At 38.5% G+C, this 26,425-nt stretch overlaps 1 protein-coding gene across 7 annotated transcripts in view; it reads left to right on the top strand.

Annotated features, from left to right (window-relative positions):
• The window catches only part of CASK (peripheral plasma membrane protein CASK), a 306,261-nt gene that overhangs the window by 11,162 nt on the left and 268,674 nt on the right, over window positions 1-26,425 (top strand). For all 7 annotated transcript variants that reach the window (XM_069501489.1, XM_069501491.1, XM_069501490.1 and 4 more), the window contains 2 exons: window positions 556-677; window positions 1,486-1,680. In XM_069501489.1, the coding sequence (XP_069357590.1) occupies window positions 556-677; window positions 1,486-1,680 (317 nt within the window). The remainder of the gene's footprint in view (window positions 1-555; window positions 678-1,485; window positions 1,681-26,425) is intronic.

Below are 26,425 nucleotides of genomic sequence, written 5' to 3' on the forward strand. Positions count from 1 at the left end.
ACGAGCAACCCGCGTGGCGCCTGGTCATGATAGAGGAGGCTAATGCTGCGGGTAAGACTCTTCCTTCATTTATCCTTAGAAGGCTATGGTAGAAGAGCGCAACTGTGACCCTCGCCTCTGTCTATCGACGACGACGAAGAAGACGAGCAACCCGCGTGGCGCCTGGTCATGATAGAGGAGGCTAATGCTGCGGGTAAGACTTCCATCTATTATCCTTAAAAGGCTACGGTAGAAGAGCAGGCGCTGCGACTCTAGTGATCTAATAAGATCATCTGTGAGTTGTGACCTAATAAAATCTGTGTGGGAAAACTTTTTAGAAACCCTGGGCAGTTGACCTCGAAGTTTTCGCAAAATATAATTCGAAATTTTATTAAAAATAATTTTAAGTGACAGATTTTAATTTACACTTACCAGAAAAAATTCTGGCATTTCATGTATCTCATAAAACGGTTAATAAAGCGTGATTTCCATATTGCTCTTTCCTACAAATGCTATTAATATGCTAAATCCTACATGGCACCATAAACGAAAATTGACTCGTGAATATTGTTACAGCTGTGAATCTTATAGTGGAGTCCCTGGATGACGTGGCAGTACTTCAAGATGGCCCCGGCTTTATGGACCCCGACTTGTTCCACAGCGTGCTTGATGACCTGCAACTAAGGTCTCTTTTAGAGGTAAGCTTAATTTTTGGAGTTCCGTACGGCAAAATTTAAATCCGAAATCCTTATTTCACGCGAAACTCATGACAACTGTAATTCGGCCTACTGTCATTACCGATTTTCTCGCAATCCATTGAAACTAAAAACTAAACTATTTAATAGCTTTTTGATTGAGAAAAAAAGGAAAGGAGTTTGAATATGGAGTCTGGCCTACCTACAGGTTTCATGCGTGTCCGCTATTTTGGAAAAAAGAAAATGGCGGACTACTAAATAGCCTAAAATATTCAAAGCCATTTTAGTCATGAGTAAAATGGTTAATATCCTTTGCATAAATTCCGTTTTGAAATCATCATCATCATCATCATCACCATCATCATCATCAACCGATAGACGTCCACTGCCGGACATAGGTCTCTTGTAGGGACTTCCACACGCCACGGTCATGCGCCGCCTGAATCCAGCGGCTCCCTGCGACGCGTCTGATGTCTTCCGTCCACCTAGTGAGGGGGCTCCCAAGTCCCAATACTGCGTCTTGCGGTGCGAGGTCGCCATTCCAGCACCTTGGGACCCTAACGTCTATCGGTTTTACGAACTATATGCCCTGCCTATTGCCACTTTAGCTTCGCAACCCGTTGAGCTATGTCAGTTACTCTAGTTCTCCTACGGATCTCCTCATTGCTGATTTGATCACGTAGAGAAACTCCAAGCATAGCTCTCTCCTTTGCCCGCTGAGTGACTCTGAGTTTTCTTATGAGGCCCACATGGGCGCTCTATCAGATCGGAGTTTTCAAATACGCTTAGTTATATTAACTCTTTCAATTAGGTTTACGACCGTATAGCCTGCACGGTCGTCGTAACGAGCGGTCGGGCGCCGGCCGCAGAGGGCCGGTCCCGGGCCCGGGCGGCGCTGGAAGCGGCGGCCCGGCTCCGCTCCGGGTCCGCGCCGGGTTCCGCCGCTCCCGCCACCGCCACTGCGATACACGACCTGCGCCGGGTGCTGGCTGTGCCGCATGTTAAGGTCAGTGTTTTTATATATCATCAGTATGAAGAAGACCATTGGACTCTCACTAAGATTTTGAGCAACTCTTATAATTCGAAAGAACATATCTCTCGGCTTCAAAGCAACGTAAATTAAACTGTACCGCAAATAAGTCTATTTTTACAATAACGCGCATTGATGGGTCAGTGCCCATTGGCACAGTGACAGTCGTAATATGTGACTGGGCACCGCAAAGGGCCAGTCTCGCACCCAAGCGGTCCTGGAAGCGGCGATCCGGGTCCGTTCTGGTTGCCGCGCCGGTTGCCGCCGCATCCACGGCGATACACGATCTGCGCCGGGTGTTGGCTGTTCCGCATGTTAAGGTTAGTGTTTTTATATAGCCTCAGTGTGAAGAAGACAGTGTGTATTTTACAAAAAAATCTTAACAAAAATAATAAGTAAAAAATATACTTATAAAATCGTGTACCTCAAAAAACCTAATTTACGTTAGTCGTAGCAGTATGACACTGTCCAGCAATAGGGTCTTGGCGAAATTTTGTATAGAGGTAGTTTATGGGGCTAGAATTCATTATTAAAGAGAATCAGTAGGTACCCTTATTATAAATGCGAAAGTTTGTATGTTGGTTTGTTCTTCAATCACGTCGCAACGAAGAAACGGATTGTCGTGATTTTTTGTATGGAAATAGTCGAAGACCTGGTGAGTGACATAGGCTACTATTAAAGAGTTCCCACGGGATTTTTAAAAAAACCTAATTCCACGCGGATGACGTCACGGGCATCAGCTAGTCGTCTATAAAGTAGCAAAAGAAAATTACGCGACTTGAACGATATACAAATTACACAAGTTTCAACATCTACCCTCGCCCGCAGCTTACACAATGCTCCGCAACTAACAATATTATTATTAATGACTGCCACTCGTTTGGCCGTCATAATTTATCCTTACAAACTGGGAAAGTGTCAACCCTCTTTAATTTAAGGAGCAGTTTGCGCCGCGGCTCGAATATCTGCCGTTTGTTATTGTGTTTCACACAAAAGAAAGTCATACTGTCGACTTCTATGTTACTATTATTATGGGAATAATTGAATTGTCAATCTGTATTTCTGGAATAGCTTAGTTAGTCATTGTAATGACATTGAATAAATTGACCCACTGATTAACTTATTAGTATACATACTAATATTATAAATGCGAAAGTGTGTGTGTCTGTTTGCTAGCTTTTCACGGCCCATCCGTTCAACCGATTTTGACGAAATTTGGTATACTTCTTGCATTTCGTGGGGGCGAGTGGCTCATGCTTGTGTGTAAGTCGTATCGGTATAAGTGAGGTACACTAAATGTGTGCGTTTGCGAGCGCTTGCTCGCGACTGATTGGTCCGACGTGCACGCACACTAACGCAATGTCCGTGTATACAACGTAACCACAAGTAAAGTTCTCTCGCATTCGTGAATTGCAAGAATTGTACGAGGACAGCTTACATCCCGGGGAAGGACATAGGTTACTTTTTATCCCGACAAATCAAAGAGTTCCCTCGGGATATAAAAAAAAACCTCGATCCACGCGGGTGAAGCCGCTACTAGCATCATCTAGTGTTTATATATAGTAACGCTGTCGAATAAGACCTCTTCTAAAACTTTTCTAACTTAAGAAACTCAATATTCTTCCCAAAATGTATCAGATAATGTCTCTCACAAAATTTGTGATAATGTGGCTAATTCCGTCGTACACAATTCAAAACTAAACTAAGATGACACGTCTAAATCTATTGTTATCGCTTTCATAATGTCGCTCGCGGAAGAGGATAGTACTAGAACTACTAGATTTAGACTTGTCAATTTAGTTTGGAGATTCTGTACAAGATATGATTCTCTTGTATAATAGTTACTAGCTTATGCTCGCGACTTCGTCCGCGTGGAATACACAAATTTCAAACACCTATTTCAGCCCCGGGGCTGAATTTTCAAAAATCCTTTATTAGCGAATGCCTACGTCATAATAGCTATCTACAAGCCGAATTTCAGCCCGATCCGTCCAGTAGTTTGAGCTGTGCGTTGATAGATCAGTCAGTCAGCCAGTTAGTCAGTCAGTCAATCACCCTTTCCTTTTATATATTTAGATTGTAAAAACTTGTTTAATTGGTATTATATATCCGATGACGGGTGAGCCGGTGATAGGTTGATCATGATGATGATATCCGATGCTTTAAAAAAGTTTCACTTTCTTTCGTTATCCAAGTTGTAATCATGAAAAACGACTGCACATTTCAAGTTAATTGAAGCAAGAAACAAACTTACCCGTTACCCGAAATATCCGTTTCGAAATTCTTCTACAATTTTCAAGATTTTTGTTGTTTATGCAGACGTTAGAAATTTCGCTGAGAAAACGCAGGAAAGAAGGCAAAACTTTACATTTTGGGAGGATGCGCTTGTCACATGTCACGTTGAATTTTTGTCAGCAGGTAGAGCATGAATTAAAGTGCCTTGAACAACGTGTATAAAGTATCCAAACTAACTAGCAACAAGCTACGACGTACTATAAAAAAATACAAGGTAACTTGTTATTTTGATTCAGTTTCAAATTGAGTTTATATTAATTACTAGCTTATGCTCGCGACTTCGTCCGCGTGGACTACACTAATTTCAAACCCCTATTTCACCCCCTTAGGGGTTGAATTTTCAAAGATCCTTTCTTAGCGGATGCCTACGTCATAAAAGCTATCTGCATGCCGAATTTCAGCCCGATCAGTAGTTTGGGCTGTGCGTTGATAGATCTGTCAGTCATTCAGTCAGTCAGTCAGTCAGTCAGTCAGCCAGTCAGTCAGTCAGTCAGTCAGTCAGTCAGTCACCTTTTCCTTTTATATATTTAGATTTGATTGCTATTGTGTTTTATAATTGGGTAAATTTATTAATTGTTCCCATTGTATCTGTAATATAGAACTATGCTATCTTTATCGTATCATTAACTTCGCTAGCTAAAAAATTGATCTTCTTTATTCCCTACTAGATGATGCCCGCGACTTCGTCCGTGTAGATTTAGGTTTTTTAAAAATCCCGTGGGAACTCTTAGATTTTCCGGGATAAAAAGTATCACATGTCCTTCCCCAGGATGTAAGCTACCTCTGTACCAAATTTCATCAAAATCGGTTTAACCGTTGGGCCGTGAAAAGCTAGCAGACAGACAGACAGACAGACGGACAGACAGACACACTTTCGCATTTATAATATTAGTATGGATTCCGTAGGAACTTTGAAAAATCTGGCTTTATTTCTTGTCTAGGTACTTTATAAAGGGGACCTCAGTGCAAAATTTTAGTTTTCAATGGTTTGGAGTTTAGACAGGGCGTTGATGAGTCAGTCAGTGAGTGAATCCACTTTTTTAGGCCAGTTAAACTTTCGAGTTTCGACTCTAGAACTTCCTATTCTTTAACTATATAACTTTATCCGGTCTTTTTTAGTCTTCTTCTAGCCAATTATGTTTAGCTGCGCTAGCTTTGCTATTGGTTTTGCTTATAAGCATTAAATTAGTCTTGTTTCCAGGTAGTCACGGCATTAAACTAAATCCAGAAGGAAAAAATAATCCTTATATGATTATTTTTCGCATTTACCCACCTTTTATTTTATTTCAAATCCGTGGGTTGTCTAGTCAAGAGTTTCCATAATTTATTTATTCAAATCTGAATTCCGAGTAATTGTGCGCGTAATTATTACCGAGAAACATTTATCATACCGAATTCAGATTCCCGAGTAACATTAAAATGTATGGGCAAAATTATATAACTGGCGGCGGTAACACGTATTTTCACTTTTTTGGTAACGTTAGCATGTAACCCGAACCACGTTGGCTCATTATTTCGCCTAATGACTGCTAACTGCGTGGTTTAATCATTTTGGCCCGCACCAAAATGGCTTGGTCGGCCAACTTTCATACCCACCCAGCTCGTTGAAGATTATAATCGCGAAGTGCGATTTAATGATTTGTTAAAATTTGGTATATATATAGAAGCAGGCGTTATTTTGCGGAAATCCATGATATGAACCAAAAGCTTATTTTACTATAATCCGCTGAAACAGATCAAATCTGTATGCTGCAACATGCAGCATGCGATATTCACCGCCCGCCCTCCCACTGCTAAACATGCAGGACAAGCCAGACACCAAGCAAGCAATACGCACCACCACCACGCATTATCACACAAATCCAAAACACATGCGACGCACGTTCACCCCGACACCGAAGCATCCGCAGGAGAAGTAGACCTTACATTCTACAATACGGTATTTGCCGATATCAAAAATAAATTATTTCTCAGTGATTATTAAATAGATGGTTTTCCAAAATACTTAAAATCCACGTCCTTTGTTAGTTTTAAAGGTAATAACCATTTTAAATCATGGATGAAACTAAAAAAGCACGTCAAATCATTGTAACGTCCGCGTCACATGCTAGTATTTCATAGAAGCTCGCATACTAAACGCGTGTTGTGACGTTTGAGAAGATGATACTGATTTGACTAGTTGTATTGCAAATCATGTTGCACCATACAGATTTGATCTGTTTCAGCGGATTATAGCAAATTGAGCTTTTGGATCATTGTAAATTTGTTAAAATGGTTATTGTTTTCGAATGGCCATTAATAAATATTTCTCAACGTGCTTACAGACACTAAACGTGTCAAATCTCATATAACGCACTAGTTTAAATCAGTTTAAACCGCACCTTAAGTTTTTGTAATAAGACTAGAGGTCGTCAAAGGTTTAATGAATTGTAAGCAACTTTTTGCCAAGTTGAAAGCTACAACGCTGTATGTTTATTTCAACTGAAAACTGCCTTTAATTTTGCGCCGCTTCAGGATCTTTAAAAGTTAAATCATAATTCTTCGTTTACAACTTCTCCTATACGAGTATAATGAGCGAGAAACGTGTACACAGATTATATAGCTACAACTTTGTATTTTGTTAATATAAAATAATTAAGATTTATATACTTACTCATGTATACACACATCTAATAAATTGTGTTGTAGATTTTTGCAGTCATTATTATCAAGCAGCAAGCTTGCTTGCTTTATGTAGCTTTCCTGTGAACAGTCATCAGTACCCTTATCAGTACCCTTACCTATTATAAATGCGAAAGTGTGTTTGTTTGTTGGTTTGTCATTCAATCACGTCGCAACGGAGCAACAGATTGATGTGATTTTTTGCATGGGTATAGTCATTATACCCATGCAAAGTGACATATGCTACTTTTTATCCCGGCAAATCAAGGAGTTCCCACGGGATTTTGGAAGACCTAAAACCACACGTACAAAGTCGCAGGCATCAGCTAGTAGTACCTATAATAATATTTCAAGCCATGTTTCTTATATTTAGATACTACACAGTTGATTTATTTGACTAGGTATTCGACGTTTACTTTTAAAACTGTTCTGGCTTGAAGTAAATTCAAAAGTTTTCTTGTTAGTACTTAAAAGCACTGTGCCTTCCTCGTTATCATTGTTAAGTATTATTAAGTACGACTTATTTGTATTGTATGATTTGCACTAGATACAAAATCTCTGCAGTCTTTACGCCTAAATCTCGTACCTCGAATATCAGTTCTAATAAACTTTAAATAGTATTTTTTCAAATAAAATCGTTCAAATGTACACTGTATTTAGTTTTCAGTGCCGTTGCGGTGCTTTTCACAATTTCAATTTGCGTGCGGGTGCAAATTAAAATATCATGTCACAAGTTGTTTTTAGGGCGAACATGTTCCGTGGCCCATAAAGGCGTTAGGCGACAGGCTGGTGTTTGGATTAGACCGTTTTGTGTTTAGAACAGTTGACGAAACTTGTGTTGTTATTTGTTAAATCTTTTTGATGTCGTGCCTCTTCTAATGAATTCGGGTAATTGCAGCAACTGAACTTTAAACACAAAACCTTGTCATTCGCAGTTTTAACATGTTAGCTAGTGACCAATGACACTAGAGCTACGGTATGGAGTTTTTAAGCCACGAAGCTTGCCCGTCCGTACGGATTTTTTGAAATTGCGCCGCGTAAGTTGTGTCGCATGGTTAGAAGAATGGTTAAACCTTTACACACTTTTAAGCTTAAAATCATCATTTATACCTAATGTGACGAAAAAAATTCGAAGGACCAGCGGCTGTGACGGTGAATTTTTTTCACGGGCCTAAGAGACTTTTGTGGATTAAATGCATAATCCTGACCGTGCGTTTCATTAATCCTACTAATTACTGCTGACGTAAAAGTTTTTCTAAACCCTTTTTTTCATGAAAGGTGAGCCTTTCGGGATAAATTTATGGATTTAGATTTTAGACGTCAGATTAAAACGCGTGGGTGTGCTCGTGCGAATTTTAATTTTGGTTTTTCCAAAGCTCTTTGTCCTTACGTACCTATAGTCTACCTATTTGGTTAAAAATGGAGCGTGAAAAGCAAATACTTTAAGTTTATTGGTTGGTTGTTTGTGCGTTGATAGGTATAATTTTTTATAAGACCTATTTACAAAGTGCATTCCAATTCAATCGTGCAAATTGTAGCAGTCCAATTAGTTGCCCCTAAAACTTAAAGCTGTACAAAATTTCGTTTGCCAACACCAGTATATACATAAAACCTCATAATATTATATTTCAGCGAAAACTTCTCCAAAGCGAATGGAACTAGCAAAGTATGTTATATAAGTTAAGATACATTACCACTACGATGTGAGCCTAACTAGATTCCCGATGATAAATGTACTTCGCCAGACGTGTCTGCTGCCAACCTGATTATAGTTGATTAACTGAATAATTCCAACCAGGTCGCGGTAAATTCAATTTTTAAACTTGCCATTTGCCACCTGTAGTCGAGCAATGGGGTTGTGTGCTCAGCTTAACGTATATGACGGGATAATGCCTTCGTCAAACAGAGCGCGGGCTTAAAGCGCCGTAATAGCGATATCGAGGTCGTTCTTGGCGGAGACTTCGATATTACTCACCTTGAAAATATAATTTTCTCATAGGTGTGCCTTGAAGGTGAAAAGACTTCTTTTTGGATTACCGAAAATTATTGACTATTAAGCAGAGCATGCATGGAGAGTGATGATACACCTGAACATGTATTTAAATACAGCGGTGTATTTGCCCAACGAGAAGCCTACATTGGCTCGGCAGCAACACTCCTTGAAGTCCTAGCAGACCAGAGCTAGGATTTTGAAGTGAACTTGGCTGGCTGGAGTGATCTAGGAAGAGCTACACCAGCGCAGCGATCTCACGTACACCAGACGGCTATGTCTTGCGGAGGCGCGCCGCGCGTTAGCTAAAGGCATTGGTTGAAATAGAGAACTAATTTAGCTCTACAAAATGTTTTAAATGTGAGTTTCTGGTTCAGAAATAAAATTTCTCTTTTGCCAGATGGTATCCATTCTAATAATCATTATAATTAAAGATGAATAAATATAAGATCGTAATATTTTGAAAATGATCCTTCTGGTCTTCAGGCTGGTATTAGGGTTTGTCTCGAAACCTAAAGGAGAAATTTAATTGTGTTACTAATTAGTACCTAATGGTCTCGTCTTCGGCTCGCCGACTGTTGGACTGGGCCTTAAGGCACGGTGTACGCTTAATGAAATTTCAGGAGGATCACCCGTATCGACGTGCTATTGAGTTTGGCCTCGAGAAAATGCTTTGACGAACTACGCTTTGAGGATACAAAAAGAATGTACCCCTTTGAAAGTTGGAAAATTTAAACATTGCGAAACTCGTCCTCCTTTGTATGCAGGGTTTGTCATTAAGTTGCTTGTATCGGGGGCCTAGTTTCTAGTAAGTCTTTATTAATCAATATTTAAAACATTGTTATTCATTAAATTTTTTCATATTTGCCAATTTGTCGGTATATTCTGGAACAAGCGAAGCGGAGAGTGCACTTTTTTGTCCTGATGCCCGCATTTCGTCGCATCATGATCAACCCATCGCTGGCTCACTACTGAGTACGGGTTGCGGCTCAGAACTGGGAAAGCCTGGAGGCTTTCTCAGTTCATTAGAAGTTTTGTTTACAATAAAAAAGCTGCAGATTTTTTTTTCTTAGGTCATACTATTAAGCACGGTGCAAGAACACAAAACGTGTGATGATGATAAATGTACTCGTAAAAACGGACATTGTGATATTTATCACATTTTAGCGTTTGATAAAAAGTTCGTGTTTGAACAAGAATTAAAATGTCATGTAGAGGCTTTTGCGGCTGTAAAATTTCTGTACTGGCCTTTAAACATTTCAGCTGTTGTAATAAAATTTATACGTATATTTGCAAATCACCTAAGCAGGTATTACTTTTTGAAATTACTATAATAACAGATTTTTTCTTTTATTTTTCCTGTTTCTTTATACTACTTATATGAAACTTAATTTAGTCCACGTAGTTGCAATATCTTCTTCATAGGTATTATGACTAAACACTAAGGTGCACTCGGTCCTATAGGCGCATCTGCTTTGCCACAAATTCATTTCCCATATTAATCTCATAGTGTTATTTATTTCGAATGAGTTTGTCTTTACACTCTGTTTTTTTACAAAAAGAACCAATAAGTATCTTTGTTAAAGATAAGACTTTTTAAATAGTATAGGCTTTCTTAGTAGGTATATTTTTCTCAGCCCTGTACCCGTAGTACAAGATTTTACCTCTCACCAAACCAAACTAAATTCGAGAATCGAAATACTTCCGCGTTACAGTAAACTGGATCTTAAATGCCTTGTTTTAAAGCTCAAGTTTGTCTACACTTCTACAGCCAGCGCTTCAAACGGAAACATTGCGAAATTAAAATCAGTGGCATTGAATATTTGACTTCAATTCAAGGCTGTTTAGGTCCATTTTATTTTGATGTTATTGTGTTTCGACTCTCGAATTCTAGCAACGTTCGGTGAGACGTAAAATCTTATACTACGGGTAGGTACTGGTCTATATTATTTTAGTATGTCGATGTATTTCAGTTCCATATTTTATAGCAATCTGAAATCTGTAAAAGGCGTGGATAATACGTTGACGAATGACAGAAGTGAGTAGAAGAAAAATACATTGTGCCGACCCCACATGGCGTGGTAAGGAAGAAGGCGAAGATTTTATAACAATCTGAAATCTGTTTTTATGCTGAACCATGTGTATATTTATAAAAAAGAAAACCTTAATTAAACTCGCTTCATTCATTAGCAGTCTCCAAGATTCAAAGACTGGTGTGTCTTCTAGTTTAATCACCGCAGAGGGAAGTGAAAAAACAAGAAAAAAGGATAATAAATAGTGCAGTGTCTCTTTGTTGTATTAAGTAGTAAATTAATTGCAACCCGCCAAGTCTAATTGTGCTGCTATGGAAATTGTGTGGAACTCAACTTAGTAGAAAAATAGCCTTTTTTGCATCGTCGGTTCTCTGTACACAAAAAAAAAGTTTTTTTACAGTTTATGCTTTAAGGACGACTCCTTTGTGTGCCTGTGTAAGTTATGCTTTTTTTATAAATGGAAGGAGAATACATCGAAACGATATATTATTTAAGTAACGGTGTTGGTATTCTAATTAATAATTGTTCAACATCATTTCAGCTTGCGCACTTCCTTTGCTTTCTCAAAGACTGTCGCCATACCCAGTCCTCGGTGTTTCTCATCCAGCAACTTTCCGCAACCTTCTTTATATTATCACTATCTTATGCTCGCGACTTCGGTCGCGTCGACTATACAAATTAAAACCCCTGTTTTACCCCCTTAGGGCTTGAATTTTCAAAAATCCTTTCTCAGCGGATGTCTACGTCATAACAGCTTCTTCTTTCGTCGCTCTGGCCTGGTTTCCGAACTTCAACGTTTCTGTCAGTAAGTCAGGCAGCTTTTCCTTTTATATATTAAGGTTAGACCATATTCACGCGTTCTACATTACTGTTTACTTGTGCGCGGTCTCCACTCTGGAATTTAGTGCCCCCAACGGCCATCGCTCCTACGATAAGCATATATGGGCAGGATGCCTACTGCATCTTCAACTTGCTTGGTAACTTTTGTAATGACGACCTCCCTGGCGCAGTGGTGAGCGCTGTGGTCTTAATAGTGGGAGGTCCCGGGTTCGATTCCTGGCAGGGGTTTGGAATTTTATAATTTCTAAATTTCTGGTCTGGTCTGGTGGGAGGCTTCGGCCGTGGCTAGTTACCACCCTACCGGCAAAGCCGTGCCGCCAAGCGATTTAGCGTTCCGGTACGATGCCGTGTAGAAACCAAAGGGGTATGGGTTTAATAAAAACTGCCATACCCCTTCCAGGTTAGCCCGCTATCATCTTAGACTGCATCATCACTTACCACCAGGTGAGATTGCAGTCAAGGGCTAACTTGTATCTGAATAAAAAAAAAAAAAAATGTCACTCTATTCATTTTGACCATGTACTGAGTAATAAAATGAATAATTTTGTTACTTGAAGGACTGACATTTTTATTAAGTCGTAACCGTGAATTAAATGTTTAATTTTAAGTCATAAGTAATCAAATACTAACAAATCCTTCTGTTGTGTACAAAGAAAATGATTGTAACAAATGTCTTTCCTGCGTGGAGTCTTAGACAAAAGCCAGGAAAGCGTGTTATGAGCCAAGGAAGCATTACTGGGATGTGTTGCTAACTGGATCCCTAATGATAAATGGTCGACCGGGACACGAGTAGAATTATAGCGCTATAAAGTCTTTGTTGAAAAACTAAACATAAAATCTGGTCCAGTGCGAGTCTGACTCGCGCACCAAGGGTTCCGGTACAGTCGTATTTTTTCGACATTTTGCACGATAAATCAAAAACTGTTATGCGTAAAAATAAATAAAAATCAGTTTTAGAATGTGTACAGGTAAAGATTTTCATATAATACCCCACTTGGTATAGTAATCTTACTTTGAAAGTTGAAAATACTAATTGTTTGTCCATGGCTACATTTTTTTTTGTGATTTAACCACAAAGTCACGGTTTTCGGATTTTCCCCCTTATATATTGTGCCGGCCGGGAAAACCAACAACAGTCTACAAACCAGCTAGCACGAAGCAAATATAGGAGTTTGGCTAACGTATACAAGGGGTGGGATTGTAGGGGGGTTATGAAATACTTGCATTGCAAATAAGATTGCGAAGAAGATTTAGGAATCAATCTTATAAAGTTCCTGTTATTCTGCCGGTTCTGATAAAGCCATAAAGGCAAGTGATTTACTTTTCCGGTTCTCGTTCCGGAACGCTTAATCAATTGACTGTGATGATTTCCCATTAAGGAATCAATAGTACTTACATAATATCTAATGTTCTACATGATAAGTTCTACAGATATACCTTAGCGGTTCGTCTTGTACTTAAGTATGTATTATTTTTGTAAATTATGTCTTTATTATTTGTGTTGTTAATTATTTTTTTTGTAGCCTGGGCAGAATAATTGGGCAACTGTAATGTCTCCTCAGGTTTGTTTTTGTATCAATAAAGAGTAAAGAATCTTACGTCTAAAAAGCTTACTCAAACCTTGGCGAGCATAACACAACTTGGCAAGCGTTTAGTAAGGCTCTGCCAAAAGGTATCCAAAAAATCTTGCGAATTTATCTCCCAACTCATACAATAATCCTACACGATTGTTATTTATATACCTACCTAAGTAATTGTCAGCGTTGTTAAGGTCCGGTCCGTACACGAGGGCGGGACCCTAATAATAAGCCTCCGCTGTAGGTTCGTCTGTCTGTCAGCGGGCTGCGTATCATGAACTGTAATATGCAAAAAGTTGAAATTTCACAGATAGTGTGTTTCTATTGCCGCTATTACAATGCACAATAATATATATTTCAGAAGGACCGCCACGTAAATTAAAAAATATTAAAAAGCACCTAACCTTGTACGATGGTACGAAACCTTTCGAATGCGAGTCTGACTCGCACTTGACCGATTTTTAACAAGGCGGGCTTGTTAAAAACAAATCGGATACTGCCTTGTTTGTTCTTAACATGCCCGGCATGCGATTATATTACAAACGTCTATTAAACGTCCGTTGAAAATTCCCCCTTTAGTGAAACCCTTTGTGTGCGAGTTCGACTCACACTTGACCAGTTTTTTGTGCTTTCGCCGCGTCGCGACGTCGATTCCGCTAACAACCAGAAAAATATTAAGATTTCTCTGGAGTGCTGCCAGCTAAATAACGAGTGCTAGGTAAACTCAATGCAACCCTACTAATTTTGGTAGACTCCACACTAATATTGAAGAGTGGCCGATTTGCATGATTGAAATGAAAAACTGAAAATGGCTACAGTCCAACTTGCTAAATGAGATTATGTTTATTGAAAACGATTTTTTTGACGCTATGCGACGTTTTGGATGAGTTATAAAACATCTTGCTGGTGGTGCAGTCTAAATAGAAATCTAAAGCGAAATCTAAAGAAGTCTAGGAGTTTTTGTTTAAAGGCGAATAGATCATTTGCGTGGATTTAGGTTTTTAAAAAACCCGTGAGAACCCTGATTTTCGGGATAATAAATATCCAGGATCATTTTGGGACGGATAACATTATGCAAGCTATATCCTTGTACCAAATAATATAATAATAAATAAATGATGCCACAAACTCATCCACGTGTATTTAGGTTTTTTGAAGAAACCCTTGGGAACCCATTAATTTTCCACAACAAATAATAATTAATAAGCCTATGTCCGTTCCCGGGATGCAAGCTATCTCTATAGTAAAAATTCATCAAAATTGGTTAAACGGCCGTAAAAAGCTAGTAGACAGACACACTTTCACATTTATAATTTTCGTATGGATTCAGCAGAAAAAAAACACCTACTTAGACCTACTTACTCCTTCAACGTAAAAAGAAGAGCTTTATACATGCCGCCGAACCCGCCGAGGTACAACGAGTTATTAAGGCTGGCTATTCGGTGTGTCAACATCCGAAAAATAGTAAGCCCGTAAGCCTTGGAACGGCCCCTTTTCTTATTAAGCAGGATTACAGTATACATCGCTTTTTGCCGGTTGTATATGTTTTATACTGCAGATTTGCCATGTTTCTTTGTATGTTGTAACTTGTGTTACATAAGCATACGTTAAAATTTAAATTGCATAGGTACAATGCATTCTATCTTAGTTTTGTATAATAAACTCTGTCGATTGTTAGATGTTCGTTTGATTAATGTTAATGGGTGTTAAAATTCAGTACTTACTGCGCCATCTTGAATCATTATAATCCACCATATTGAAATTATAGTGACATAGACTGTCATACTCGCTATTCTACTTATCTACCCAGTTCTAAATGCTATTTAAAAAATAATTGATTTTGAGACATCGCACTTGTCGATGATTTATTTCTATTTTTCTATAGTCCTTGCCTCCACCTTCTTATATGAGAACTAGCTTATACTCGCGACTTAGTCCGCGTGGACTACCCAAATTTGAAACCCCTGTTTCACCCAGTTAGGTGTTGAATTTTCAAAAATCCTTCCTTAGCGGACGCCCACGTCATAATAACTATCTGCATGCTAAATTTCAGCACGATCGGTCCAGTAGTTTGAGCTGTGCGTTAATAGATCAGTCAGTCAATCAGTCAGTCACCTTTTCCTTTTATATATTTAGATGACATCACTATTCACTAGCTTAGCACTAACTAAACTTCTTTACCTGCATCACGAAATCCAACCTACGAAGAGGTCTACCGTACGTAACGTAGAAGGCTACGTTGCCCCGTTTCCAAGGTTCCGTACCCGAAGGCTGCCAACGGAATCCTATTACTAAGCCTGCGCTTTCCGTCTGTCCGTCTGTCAGCGGGCTGTATCTCGTGAATCGCAATAGGTACAGAGTTGTAATTTTCATAGAATGTACTTACCTATATTTCTATTTCCGCTATAACAACAAATACGTACTCAGAATTTGAAAACGGCCACCATAAACTTAAATAAAAAATAATAATTAAAAAGTGTTATTTCTTGTACGATAGTACGGATACTGGAAGTCCGACTCGCACTGGAGTGATTTGTATGAATTTGTTATTTCTAAACTAACATTGGAGTGTTTCAAATACTTATAGCAATTTAAATAGTAGGTATTGCGAATGTCACAGCCTTTCCTTCGAACCTACACAGACTTTTAGTTAATAAGTTTCAAGTTGGAACAGAATGCTGGGAATATTTCTCATAGCGTCATTACCAGTTCAATGTAGGCCGAATGCTAATTATGTTTCTGAAAATTCACAACGACTGTAATGACGTCGACAGGAAACGCGGGGGAATATGGAACGTGAAACTTTTTGTATTTCTAGCGCATAATTTTTTGTTTTGGAACGAGTTACTTTATTACGGTTAATAATTAGGTCTGAGATGATGTACGTACCTACTGTATACTATACGTTGTCATAAGTATTTAGTATAATTGGACTATTTTCTGAAAAAATATCTCCCTGGCTCAGCGGTGAGTACTGTGGTCTTATAAGTCCGAGAATATACATATATACATATGTATTATATTTTAAACAATAAATGTTCATTCGTTAGACAACTCGATAATCTCTAATACTCTAGATATAAAGTTAAAAAGCAACAAATATATAAACAAAATATATAAAAATTTGATACGGAGATATAGAATTAAATTTTCAAGGATAAATTTGTTTATGTCATGCTACGGAAGAAATAAATTTCTGCACCATTGAAGCATAAAACGCTTCTTCCAGTACATAAAATCACGTATACGAACAAAAGTCCGACAACTTCTAATAAAAATCTGGGGAACACACGTACCTATATTTTTAGGGTTCTGTATCTCCAGACAAAAAAGGGACTCTTATAGGAATAGGATCACTTATGTGTTGGTCTCTGTCTGTCTGTCTGTCTGCCTGTCTGTCAAGACCCGTCACATGGAATCAAAACCTATATTGTACTACTACCCATTGACCTAGAATCATGAAATTTGGCAGGTAACCGTGAAAAAATATATTGGATTTTTGCGATTCCCGTGATGTGCGAACTACGATAAGTTTCTACGGAACCGTCAGTGCGCTAGTTCGACTCTCACTTGACCGGTTTTTCCTAATATTTCGGGGTAGGTAAAATTCGCAATTTCAAGATCGCGAAGATGTACGCAGGTTAAATCTGAGAAGCAAATCGATTGGAAAGCGCTCCCACGCTTTGTTACGAGGAATATGAAATATGAGTTTTCGTACAGTTGAGTGTAAAAGTTTTGTGCTGTTCCCAGTGTGTTTTTTTGCATCTCACAATTTTAACGCTTGAACGCTACTTAGTAACAGTTCTTTCTGTCGGGGATACGGTTTTTGCAATAAAATATGGTACTTTCGTCTTTCCTAGCCTGTACCCATATAAATCTTTACACAAGGACCATTGTTTGAAACACATTTAGTTCGTACACTTTGTGATTTTTATTTAAAATTTTACCACAGTTCACGACTTAGGAAACTTGTAATAAATCGTCGAGACTTCGACGTCACTGCGATGCGTCTAATGTTCCTACATTTGACGCTAAGTAGAAGCTAAGTAGCCTATGAATAGCTTAAATTTTACTTTGCTTTTACGTCACCCATAGCCTAGTATTTGACATATCGTGCATATCATGAATTCAGGATCAAACCGAGAGTTCCATCACTCTAGTTAACTCTGACTTTACTTGCTAAATCATCAGGGAGTCGAGGATTAGTTCCCAGTTCCAAACCGCTAACTTTTCGGAGTTATGTGCGTTTTAAGCATTTAGATGGCATTTGCTGTACAGGTGAAGGAAAACATCGTGAGTAAATCTGCATGCCTGAGACTCCTCCATAATATTCTCAAAGCCTCAAAGGTGTGTGGAGTCTGCCAATCTGCACTTAGCCAGCGTGGATTTTGAGATGAGACCCATGCTCAGTGAGCCGGTGATGTATTGATGATGATAGTGACGATTTAAATCATGACTATCTTGGCTTGGTTTTATATCATTGTTTATAATGTTTTGCCATATCATGTTAATACGGAATCATGCCCTGAAATTAATGAAAAGTTAGAGAAATTACTAATTAAACTTGCTCGCCTGTGAATTGTTTTGCTTAAGCAATTCAAAACTTGGGGTGCTCGATCTTTATTTAGAACACCACTATAGCACACGACAGATCGAGATGGCAGTCGGGGAGGCAACGCCCCGCACACCTGCACAACCCCCGCGCTTACCCGGTGCGGGCGAGCCCGGGTGACGGGCGGGTGGGCGGGGCGTCCCCCCTCGTCATACACCGATTGCTATCTCAACCTGTCGCGTACTATACTTAAGTTGCAAACCCGAAACTTTTTATTCAGACCATAAGGTCTATAAGTGAAACGCAAAAAACTTAATTTAGGCCCATAGTTACGGCCATCCTTAAAGGTTCAAGAAAATAAGTGCCTTCGTTATATAGGCGTATAGGCTACTTTATTGCCTCCTGAACAATGGGTCCGTCCTTTCCTATCTTGTTTTTCATTTCGCTGTTAACACTACCCTTTTTTCGGGATTAATTTATTCGCGTACAAGGGGTGGTTTACGTTTGCTACAGCTCTTATAATTTAAACTAGTCGAATTTTTTACAGCTAGCGTCTACTGTTTTAAATTTTATGGATACGGTTTTCGACTAAGCATTAACGTTTGGGTATGATAAATAAAAGAGAGAGAGTTGAGGTACTTAATGAAAGATTCCCACAAATCTGTATGTATTTTCGAGAAGCAGATTTCATGCTAGTTAATATGCTGGTTAGAAACCGATAAGAACAGTGTTGGGGGTACAATACGCAGATAAACTTTCAGCTTTTATAAAATAGCGAAGGTCTGGCACGCGCTGGCTCTTAATCTATTATGTCCATATTCCACTGTTCAATTTAACTATTCTTTTTGGATCGTCAGGTAGTAAGCGAAACACCTAAAGCCTCCTAAAGCCTTCCTTTCCTTTGACAGGGGATTACGGACGTGAAAGCGAATATTAGCCTACGATATTGATTTCCTGGAAATATGAAGCTTAAGCGTGTATTATGAGGTAATTAAGACTCTCTGATGCTTTGATAATGATGTATCTAGTTACTTATACACGGTAGCTGACAAAGATATTTGAAAGGTCGTATTATTAATTTTTTATATATTATATTTTTTATATGTCCATACTAATATTATAAGTGCAAAAAAGTGTCTGTCTGCTAGCTTTTCATGACCCAATAGTTAAACCGATTTTGATGCCTGGGGAAGGGGTACATTTTATCTCGGAAAATTACTGGGTTCGCGCGGGGTTTTTAAAAAACCTAAATCCACGCGGACGAAGTCGCGGGCATCATCTGTTATTAATATAACGAGCTGAGGATTATCTGTAAGCCTAAGATGTATGTTATGTGTATTTACAGAACAATTAGAATTATTTTCTTTCTTAAATCATTTCGAATTATATTTATGCAATTAACAAAACATGTATTTTCTAGAGGTGTACAACAATTTAACACAGGAAATGAAATATTCTAGACGGGAATAATACGGCGTAGTATTTCACTAAAACAGATTTCCTTTCGAAATAACAAAGTAGGCACTTTAACATGAAATGTCTACCGCGCCAGCGCCAGGCGGAGCTATTCCTCATTTCGGAGTTGAAATTCATAAAAACCGGCCAAGTGCGAGTAAGACTCGCGCACCGAGGGTTCCGTACTACAGTCGTATTTTTTCGACAGTTTGCACGGTAAATCAAAAACTATAATATATAAAAATAAATAAAATCTTATTTAGAATCCTTTCATATGATAGGTACCCCACTTGGTATATTAATCTTACTTTGAAAGTTGAAAATACTTACTAATTGTTTGTGCATAAAAACATTTTAATTTTTTTGTGTGTGATGTTACCACAAATCCACGGTTTTCGGATTTATTCCTTTACTTGTGCTATAAGACCTACCTACCTCCCAAATGTCAATGGGAAGTACCCTATAGGTTTTGTTGACCGACACGACGGACAGACAGACAGACAGACAGACATACAGACAGACAACAAAGTGATCCTATAAGGGTTCTTTTTTTCCTTTTGCGGTACGGAACCCTTAAACAAGAGGTCGAGCCCCCGGGTCCCACGGCCCCAAGCCAAAATGCACAAATATGAAGCTCCCATCGAGGTTTATAAAAAATCGGTCAAGTATGAGACGTACTCGCACATAGGAAGGTTTCTGTACCATCGTACAAGAAACACCAGTTGTTTTTGGCAGCAATGTTGAAATGTTGTATTTGTTGTAATAGCGGCAATAGAAATACACATTCTGTGAAAACTTCAGGTCACTACCTATTGGTTCATGAGATACAGCCCGCTGACCCTAAAAAAACCCTAAAAAACACTTCAAATAGTTTTAGGCTCATTCCCAATGGTAGGATCAGTCGATGCGTGAACGGGGAGTCCAGGCTAGATAACAACCAGTGAAATTAGTCAGTCGAAATTCGGTCTTTACAACCATGCAGAAACACCGGGGCTGCAGTCACCAATTTCAATCAACTGATTGATATCCCTAACGTTTTGGAAATCTCTCGCATTCCCATCATCGCATTATTTACAGACCAATGAAAAATAGTTCGTCCTTAGAAAAGCCTTATTAATCACTAGCTTGTTCCCGTGACTTCATCCGCGCTGACTATACAAATTTCAAACCCCCATTTTACCCCTTTAGAGGCTGCATTTTCGAAAATCCTTTCTTAGCAGGTGTCTACGTTATAGCTATCTGCATGCTAAACAGCTCTAACCGTCCAAGTTGTTTGAGCTCTGCGTTAATAGATCATTCAGTCAGTCAGTTTGCTTTTCCTTTTATATATTTAAGATTAGTGAGACCTTACAGTAATCTTTTAGAAATCGCCTGTACTTTCCTATCGATCAATAAAAAGTCTGTAGAGATTTCAGTGTCATTACCTACTGAACTCTCGTCTTAAACCCTAGCGCGCTCCTCAGCGCTTTTTGGATCTCAAAATTTTCAAAAGGTTTCAAAAACTTTGAAAATACACATTTTATGGGAATCTGACAAACCACAGATAGATATCGAACCATAGATAATATAGTTCTTCAGCAAATCCGGGTGGGCATGAATTCTAGTTCTATTCCATACTAAACTGTTTTTCTTGTGTAAGCAATAACTTCTCCTAGAAAAGAAAGCCTGTGTAAAATATCCAGAACGTGGTCGGCTATTAGCATAACATATTGTCTCTTTCTGCAAAAATGTGTGAAAAAGGCTGGCAAATCCACCAGAGGCTTTGTGGCGGTGTCACTGAGACGCGGTTGGCTTCTTTACAAAAAATGGGAATCTTTGGAATGTTTACTGCACAACTTTTCCTTGTTTGTACCGCGGAAGAAGCCGTAGAGGGTTTTATTCATTTGCCGTTTGGAATTCTAATAAAGCAAAGCCTCTTTGCAATTTTATGACACTAAGCGCTAGTTCAGACACGACGGGAACCGCGCGATTGAAGAATCGCATGGAAACCGCGCGGGTCTTATTCATATGAGTTCGTAAGTAATCGTTCAGACATAACCGCGAGGTTAATCAATCCGCGCGGTTACCGCAACCCAACCGCCAGAAAATAGAATCGCGCTGCTCCCTAACCTACACAAACCTACTAAATGCTAACCTACACAGACATCGGTTATGTTACTTTTAACAGATTGTAAATAAATCACGTCAATAGGAGTTGGTCAAACAATGGAGACAACGGGGTTGGGATCGAGGGAAAAACTTCGTTGTTAAGATTAAGACTGGAGGTCGATCATGTTTGCTCCGACAAACTTACCCTTGTAGTGGATTTGATAAATCACGAATTGATTATACCTACTAACAAAGTAGAGGCGAGATCATACTAATATTATAAACTAGCTGATGCTTGCTATTTTGTCCGTGTGGATTCAGGTTTTTAAAAATCCCGTGGGAACTCTTTGATTTTCCGGGATAAAAAATCTATGTTACTTGTCCTTTCAACTATCTCAATGCCAAAAATCAAGTCGATTGTTTGCTTAGTTAGGGCATGAAGGAAGGACAGACAAACCAACGTTTGTTTGTTTGTCTCTCCTTTCTTCCTTTGAAACACATTTTCGCATTTATAATCGATTGACGCGATTTTTGCATGGATACCTATAGTTAAAAACCTGATAAAGGTTTAGTCTTAGTCCACCACGCTGGCTATTTGCGGATTGGCAGACTTCACACGCCTTTGACAGCATTACGTAGAACTCTCAGACATGCAGGTTTCCTCACGATGTTTTGCTTCACCGTTAAAGCGAGTGATATTTAATTTCTTAAAACGCACGTAACTCCGATGCGTGCCCGGGATCGAACCCTCGACCTCCCGAATAGAAGGCAGACGTCTTGACCACTAGGCTGTCATGGCTCTTCAAACCCACATAGGTGCCAAGTAAATACCCAACTAAATTAAATGAACGTTAGCAAGTAATACCAAAAGATCAACGTTACTTCGGTCAAATCCAGTCCAGCCTCTGAGCCTAGGAGAGGCTTAGGAAAATTAATGCGTTCTCATTCAGAAAGGCTTCATTACAGGGCCTCGTAAGTCACTGCGTTATTGCCACTTAGACACCAGCTTTAGCTACTCGTTTTTGGGATTAATTAATTTTTAGGCTGGACATTTACGTTAGTTAGCCAATATTTTTTTATCTAGTCTTATACCTAACTAGACGGTCGATCCCTTTTTTGCGTTTACCTACCCATACTTAAATAAAATATACCTCATTTAGAATTTGCCTCCATGATTAAAAATATAAGTGATTCCCACGTGTATGAAACGACATTCCCTTTTAGGTTTATGATTATTATTTCGGTTATTAGCTTGAAACATGGTTTGTTACTTCGACTACAATTATTAAAGTTAGAGAACTACCTACGGAATATTTCAGCTTTTAGTAAAATTTTAGGTAAGCCCTACATTTTTGATGGCCAAAGCAAAAATCTCGGTGATTATGTTTATGTAATGAAACTCGGAAGTGCTTTAGACGACGGTCTCCTATTCGGGAGGTCGGGAGTTCGATTCCGGCCTGTCACGACGCGACGGCCCACTATATATGACAGGTGAAGCCTCGAGGTTTGGTTACAAGTTTCATAACTGCCATAAACCGCGCCGCTCGCGCTAGTGCCATAGTGAATAGAAGTGGTTGTATCAAGTACAAACTGGTTATGGAAGGGATAAAAAATTGCTAGGATAAAAAGACTACTCTACTTCGTCTAGAATAAAGCAAAATTCGTAGAGCAGTATTTTTAGTGAAATAGATTTTCTCAGTAGCCATTACAAAGTGGGTGCTTTAACATGAAATGTCTGTCGCGTCAGAGTCAGGCGGGGAAATTTCTCATCTCGGTGTTGAAATTCATAAAAACTGGCTGTTACTAGGGAAGATTACTGATTCCACGCTCATAGAATGTCTTTTTCATTAATTTTCTTATAAAAAATATACATCGATTCAACTTTTGTCTCCAATATTATAAAATAAATAATAATAATTGGGATGTTGCCTTCGTCAAAAATAAATAATTTCACAATGTTTATTAAATCTTCCAAAATATGTAAAATTCACGTCCTCAGTTAGTTATAAGTTTAATAATCGTTTCAAATAGTCGATTAAACTAAAACCGATTGTCAAATGTTTACGACTCCTATTTCAGTATTTCATAGAAGCAGTAATACCAGTGCGTGTTTTGACGTTTATAAAAAGTTGCTGATTTGATGAGTTGACAAATCCCTATTATAGTTTACTGCCTGAGCCATAATGTTCTCGTTCTCAAAGGTGTATGAGTCTGCCAATCTGCATTTAGTCAGCGTGGTGAACCATGGTCTAAAGTCTAAACTGCTGCTGTTACCGTTGTGTTTTTTCTATGCATGCTTTATAATATATTTTACAAGTATTTACAAGTAAACCATTTAGACCATGGTTTACTTGTAAATAAATGAATAAATAAATAATGAAGTATTTAAACAGTCAAATACTTCAATAGTTAATTAACCCATTAACGTGGTAATTGTTCATTAATTAATCATTAATTATTCAGTGTAGCTTTAGTGATATTTTTGTGTAGTTCAGTAAAATAAACATAGGTGTTTATAGAAGGAACCGTCTCATTATGCCTATTGCAATAATAACCTTCTCACAAAATGTAATTACTATCGAGCCTTTGTTTATTGTATAGGTCTAGCTGTATCTATACTATATCAGTAGGCATAGTGCGACTTAGCACTTCTCTATAAAATTTCGACTTTCGAGTATCAAAACATTTTAAAGTTAAAGCCAAGTAAAAGAAAACTTTGTGGAATGAACTTAGACTACTACCTACTAAATGTACGAGTTTAAAGCCGCGACTTGCCAAGGCTTTAGACCCATGTCACCGACTCTATAGTATTTTAGTTTGGGACATTGGCGTAAAGTGTGCAGTATATCGGTAATTTACAGACTTTTATGTTTCGGTGAGTGTGCCTAAGAACTTTTTAACCTGGTTTTTTAACTGACTTCCAAAAAGAAAGTGGTTCTCAATTCGCCCTGTTTTTTAAAAATGTATGTACACCAATTTTTTCGAGGTTTCTGGACCGATTTGCAATTTTTTTTAATCAACAGTAGAAGTTTCCGTGGTCCACCTATTAAACTTTCTGGATCCAACTCCTTAATTCTGATGCTGCAGGGTTACTGCCCGCCTAAGTTATCAAGATTCAGGAAGTGTTCATAGTGAATTAATATTGTAGGCACAAAGCAATGACTTCCCAACTCCTCAACTCTGATGATGCAGGGAGCGCAAGGCGAGGTCGACACGACACCCGTGCGTAGTCGAAATTCCACGGACACTTGAGTACGAAGCTATTTGCCTCCTAGTTTCTAATTCGAACTCGAAATTAAATTTCCCCTCAACTTTTAATATCCATCCAGTCGAGAATGAATTCTAGGCTGGGTATGTATCTACCTACTCGTGTTCTGTAGTGAGCTGGCGATGGGTTGATCATGATGATGATGATGAAACTCCCATATTGCCCGTGCTGAGAATCGAACCATAGTGCTCTCTACTGCTCCAAACAGGTCGTTCAGCGTTTCAATACTGGAAAATAAACGTTTTCGAGATATGCAATCTCGTACCTACTAGGGGCGTAGCAAAGCTGTGTGAATAAAAGTAGAATCTGTTTGGCCACTGGCGTAACATATTGCCTTTCTCTGCAAAAAATGTGTGGAGAGGCGAGAAAATGCACCCAGAGCCTTTTTGTAGCGGCGTTACTGACATTAGCTCTTGCAAATATGCACGTCTTTGAAACGTCTCTATTTACAGCTCGCATTCTTTTCCCAGTGGATATATGTACCGTACGTACTTATTGTTTCTCAGTTCTCAAGTTAGAACTAAGAATTTTTCAATAACACATACCTACACATTTTTAACCGATTTTTTTAAAAAAGCGGAGATCCACAATTCGACGCGTTTTTTTATGTAGGTATGTTACTCCATAGCTCCATTTCTATAATTATTTTTTTTAGTCGAAGGGGTGTACCGTCACGATTGTTGCCGTTTGGTTTCAGGGATTTTAGGTAATTCTACCCCCAAAGGAGTTAAATAGGGGATGAAAGTCCACCATTTTATGAGTTGTTTCCATGAAAAACAAAAAAAATTTTTTTTTTTTCAAAAATTGCACTCAAGTGAAGCCGCGGCGGAAATATATCTCTATATATAAAAATGAATCGCTTAATGTGTTGCTGATCGCAAATCTCGAGAACAGCTGAACCGATTTCGCTAATTCTTTTTTAGAATATTCCTTGAAGTACGAGGGTGGTTCTTACGGAGAGAAAAATTTAAAATATTAAAAAATAAATAAAGAATCGACTGTTAGGCGGTACGAAGTCCGCCGGGTCAGCTAGTTTTGATATAAAAGCGGCTACCATTCAGACACACGCGGCGGAAATATATCAATACCCATGTTGTAAATGCGAAAGTATGTTTGTTTGTTGGTTTGTCCTTCAAATCACATCGCAAAGAAGCAAAGGCTCGACGTGATTTTGTGCATGGGTATAGTTTAAGGCTTGGAGAGAGACATAGGCTACTTTTCATCCCGGAAAATCAAAGAGTTCCCACGAGATTTTTAGAAACCCAAATGCGTACGAAGTCGCAGGCATGAGTTTAGATATAAAAGCGGCTACCATTCAGGCACACAAAGAATAAAAAATATTATAATAGTAGTAGCATAGTCTACTAAATAAACGTTAGGTAGCTAAATATTAGAATAGTAGTAGCATAGTCTACTAAATAAACGTTAGGTAGCTAAATATTAGAATAGTAGTAGCATAGTCTACTAAATAAACGTTAGGTAGCTAAATATTAGAATAGTAGTAGCATAGTCTACTAAATAAACGTTAGGGAGCTAAATATTAGAATAGTAGTAGCATAGTCTACTAAATAAACGTTAGGGAGCTAAATATTAGAATAGTAGTAGCATAGTCTACTAAATAAACGTTAGGTATCTAATACAGTGTTATTATATTATTATGACTTTAGCTAACGTTGGAACAACGATACGAAACTTATTCAAACATTTGCGTTTCACAATCGTTAACGACCTATTTTCTCTAAATGGTGGGTGTTGTGTGGGTTGTAGTTTAAAGATGAAAATTGTACAGTCATTAAGAGGCGAAGTTCCGTTGATTAACTTTAAAACCGTTTCGTATTTCGGATCCATCATGACAATTAGTTTAGGACGTCGCACTTGGGTACTTTGAAGTTTGAACACCCACTTTTTAGTATCGCAATGTTGATAGAGTTCCGACCTTTTCTCCGAAATTAACTTTGCTAT

This window comes from Maniola hyperantus, chromosome 10, assembly GCF_902806685.2.
Source record: "Maniola hyperantus chromosome 10, iAphHyp1.2, whole genome shotgun sequence".
NCBI lineage: Eukaryota > Metazoa > Arthropoda > Insecta > Lepidoptera > Nymphalidae > Maniola > Maniola hyperantus.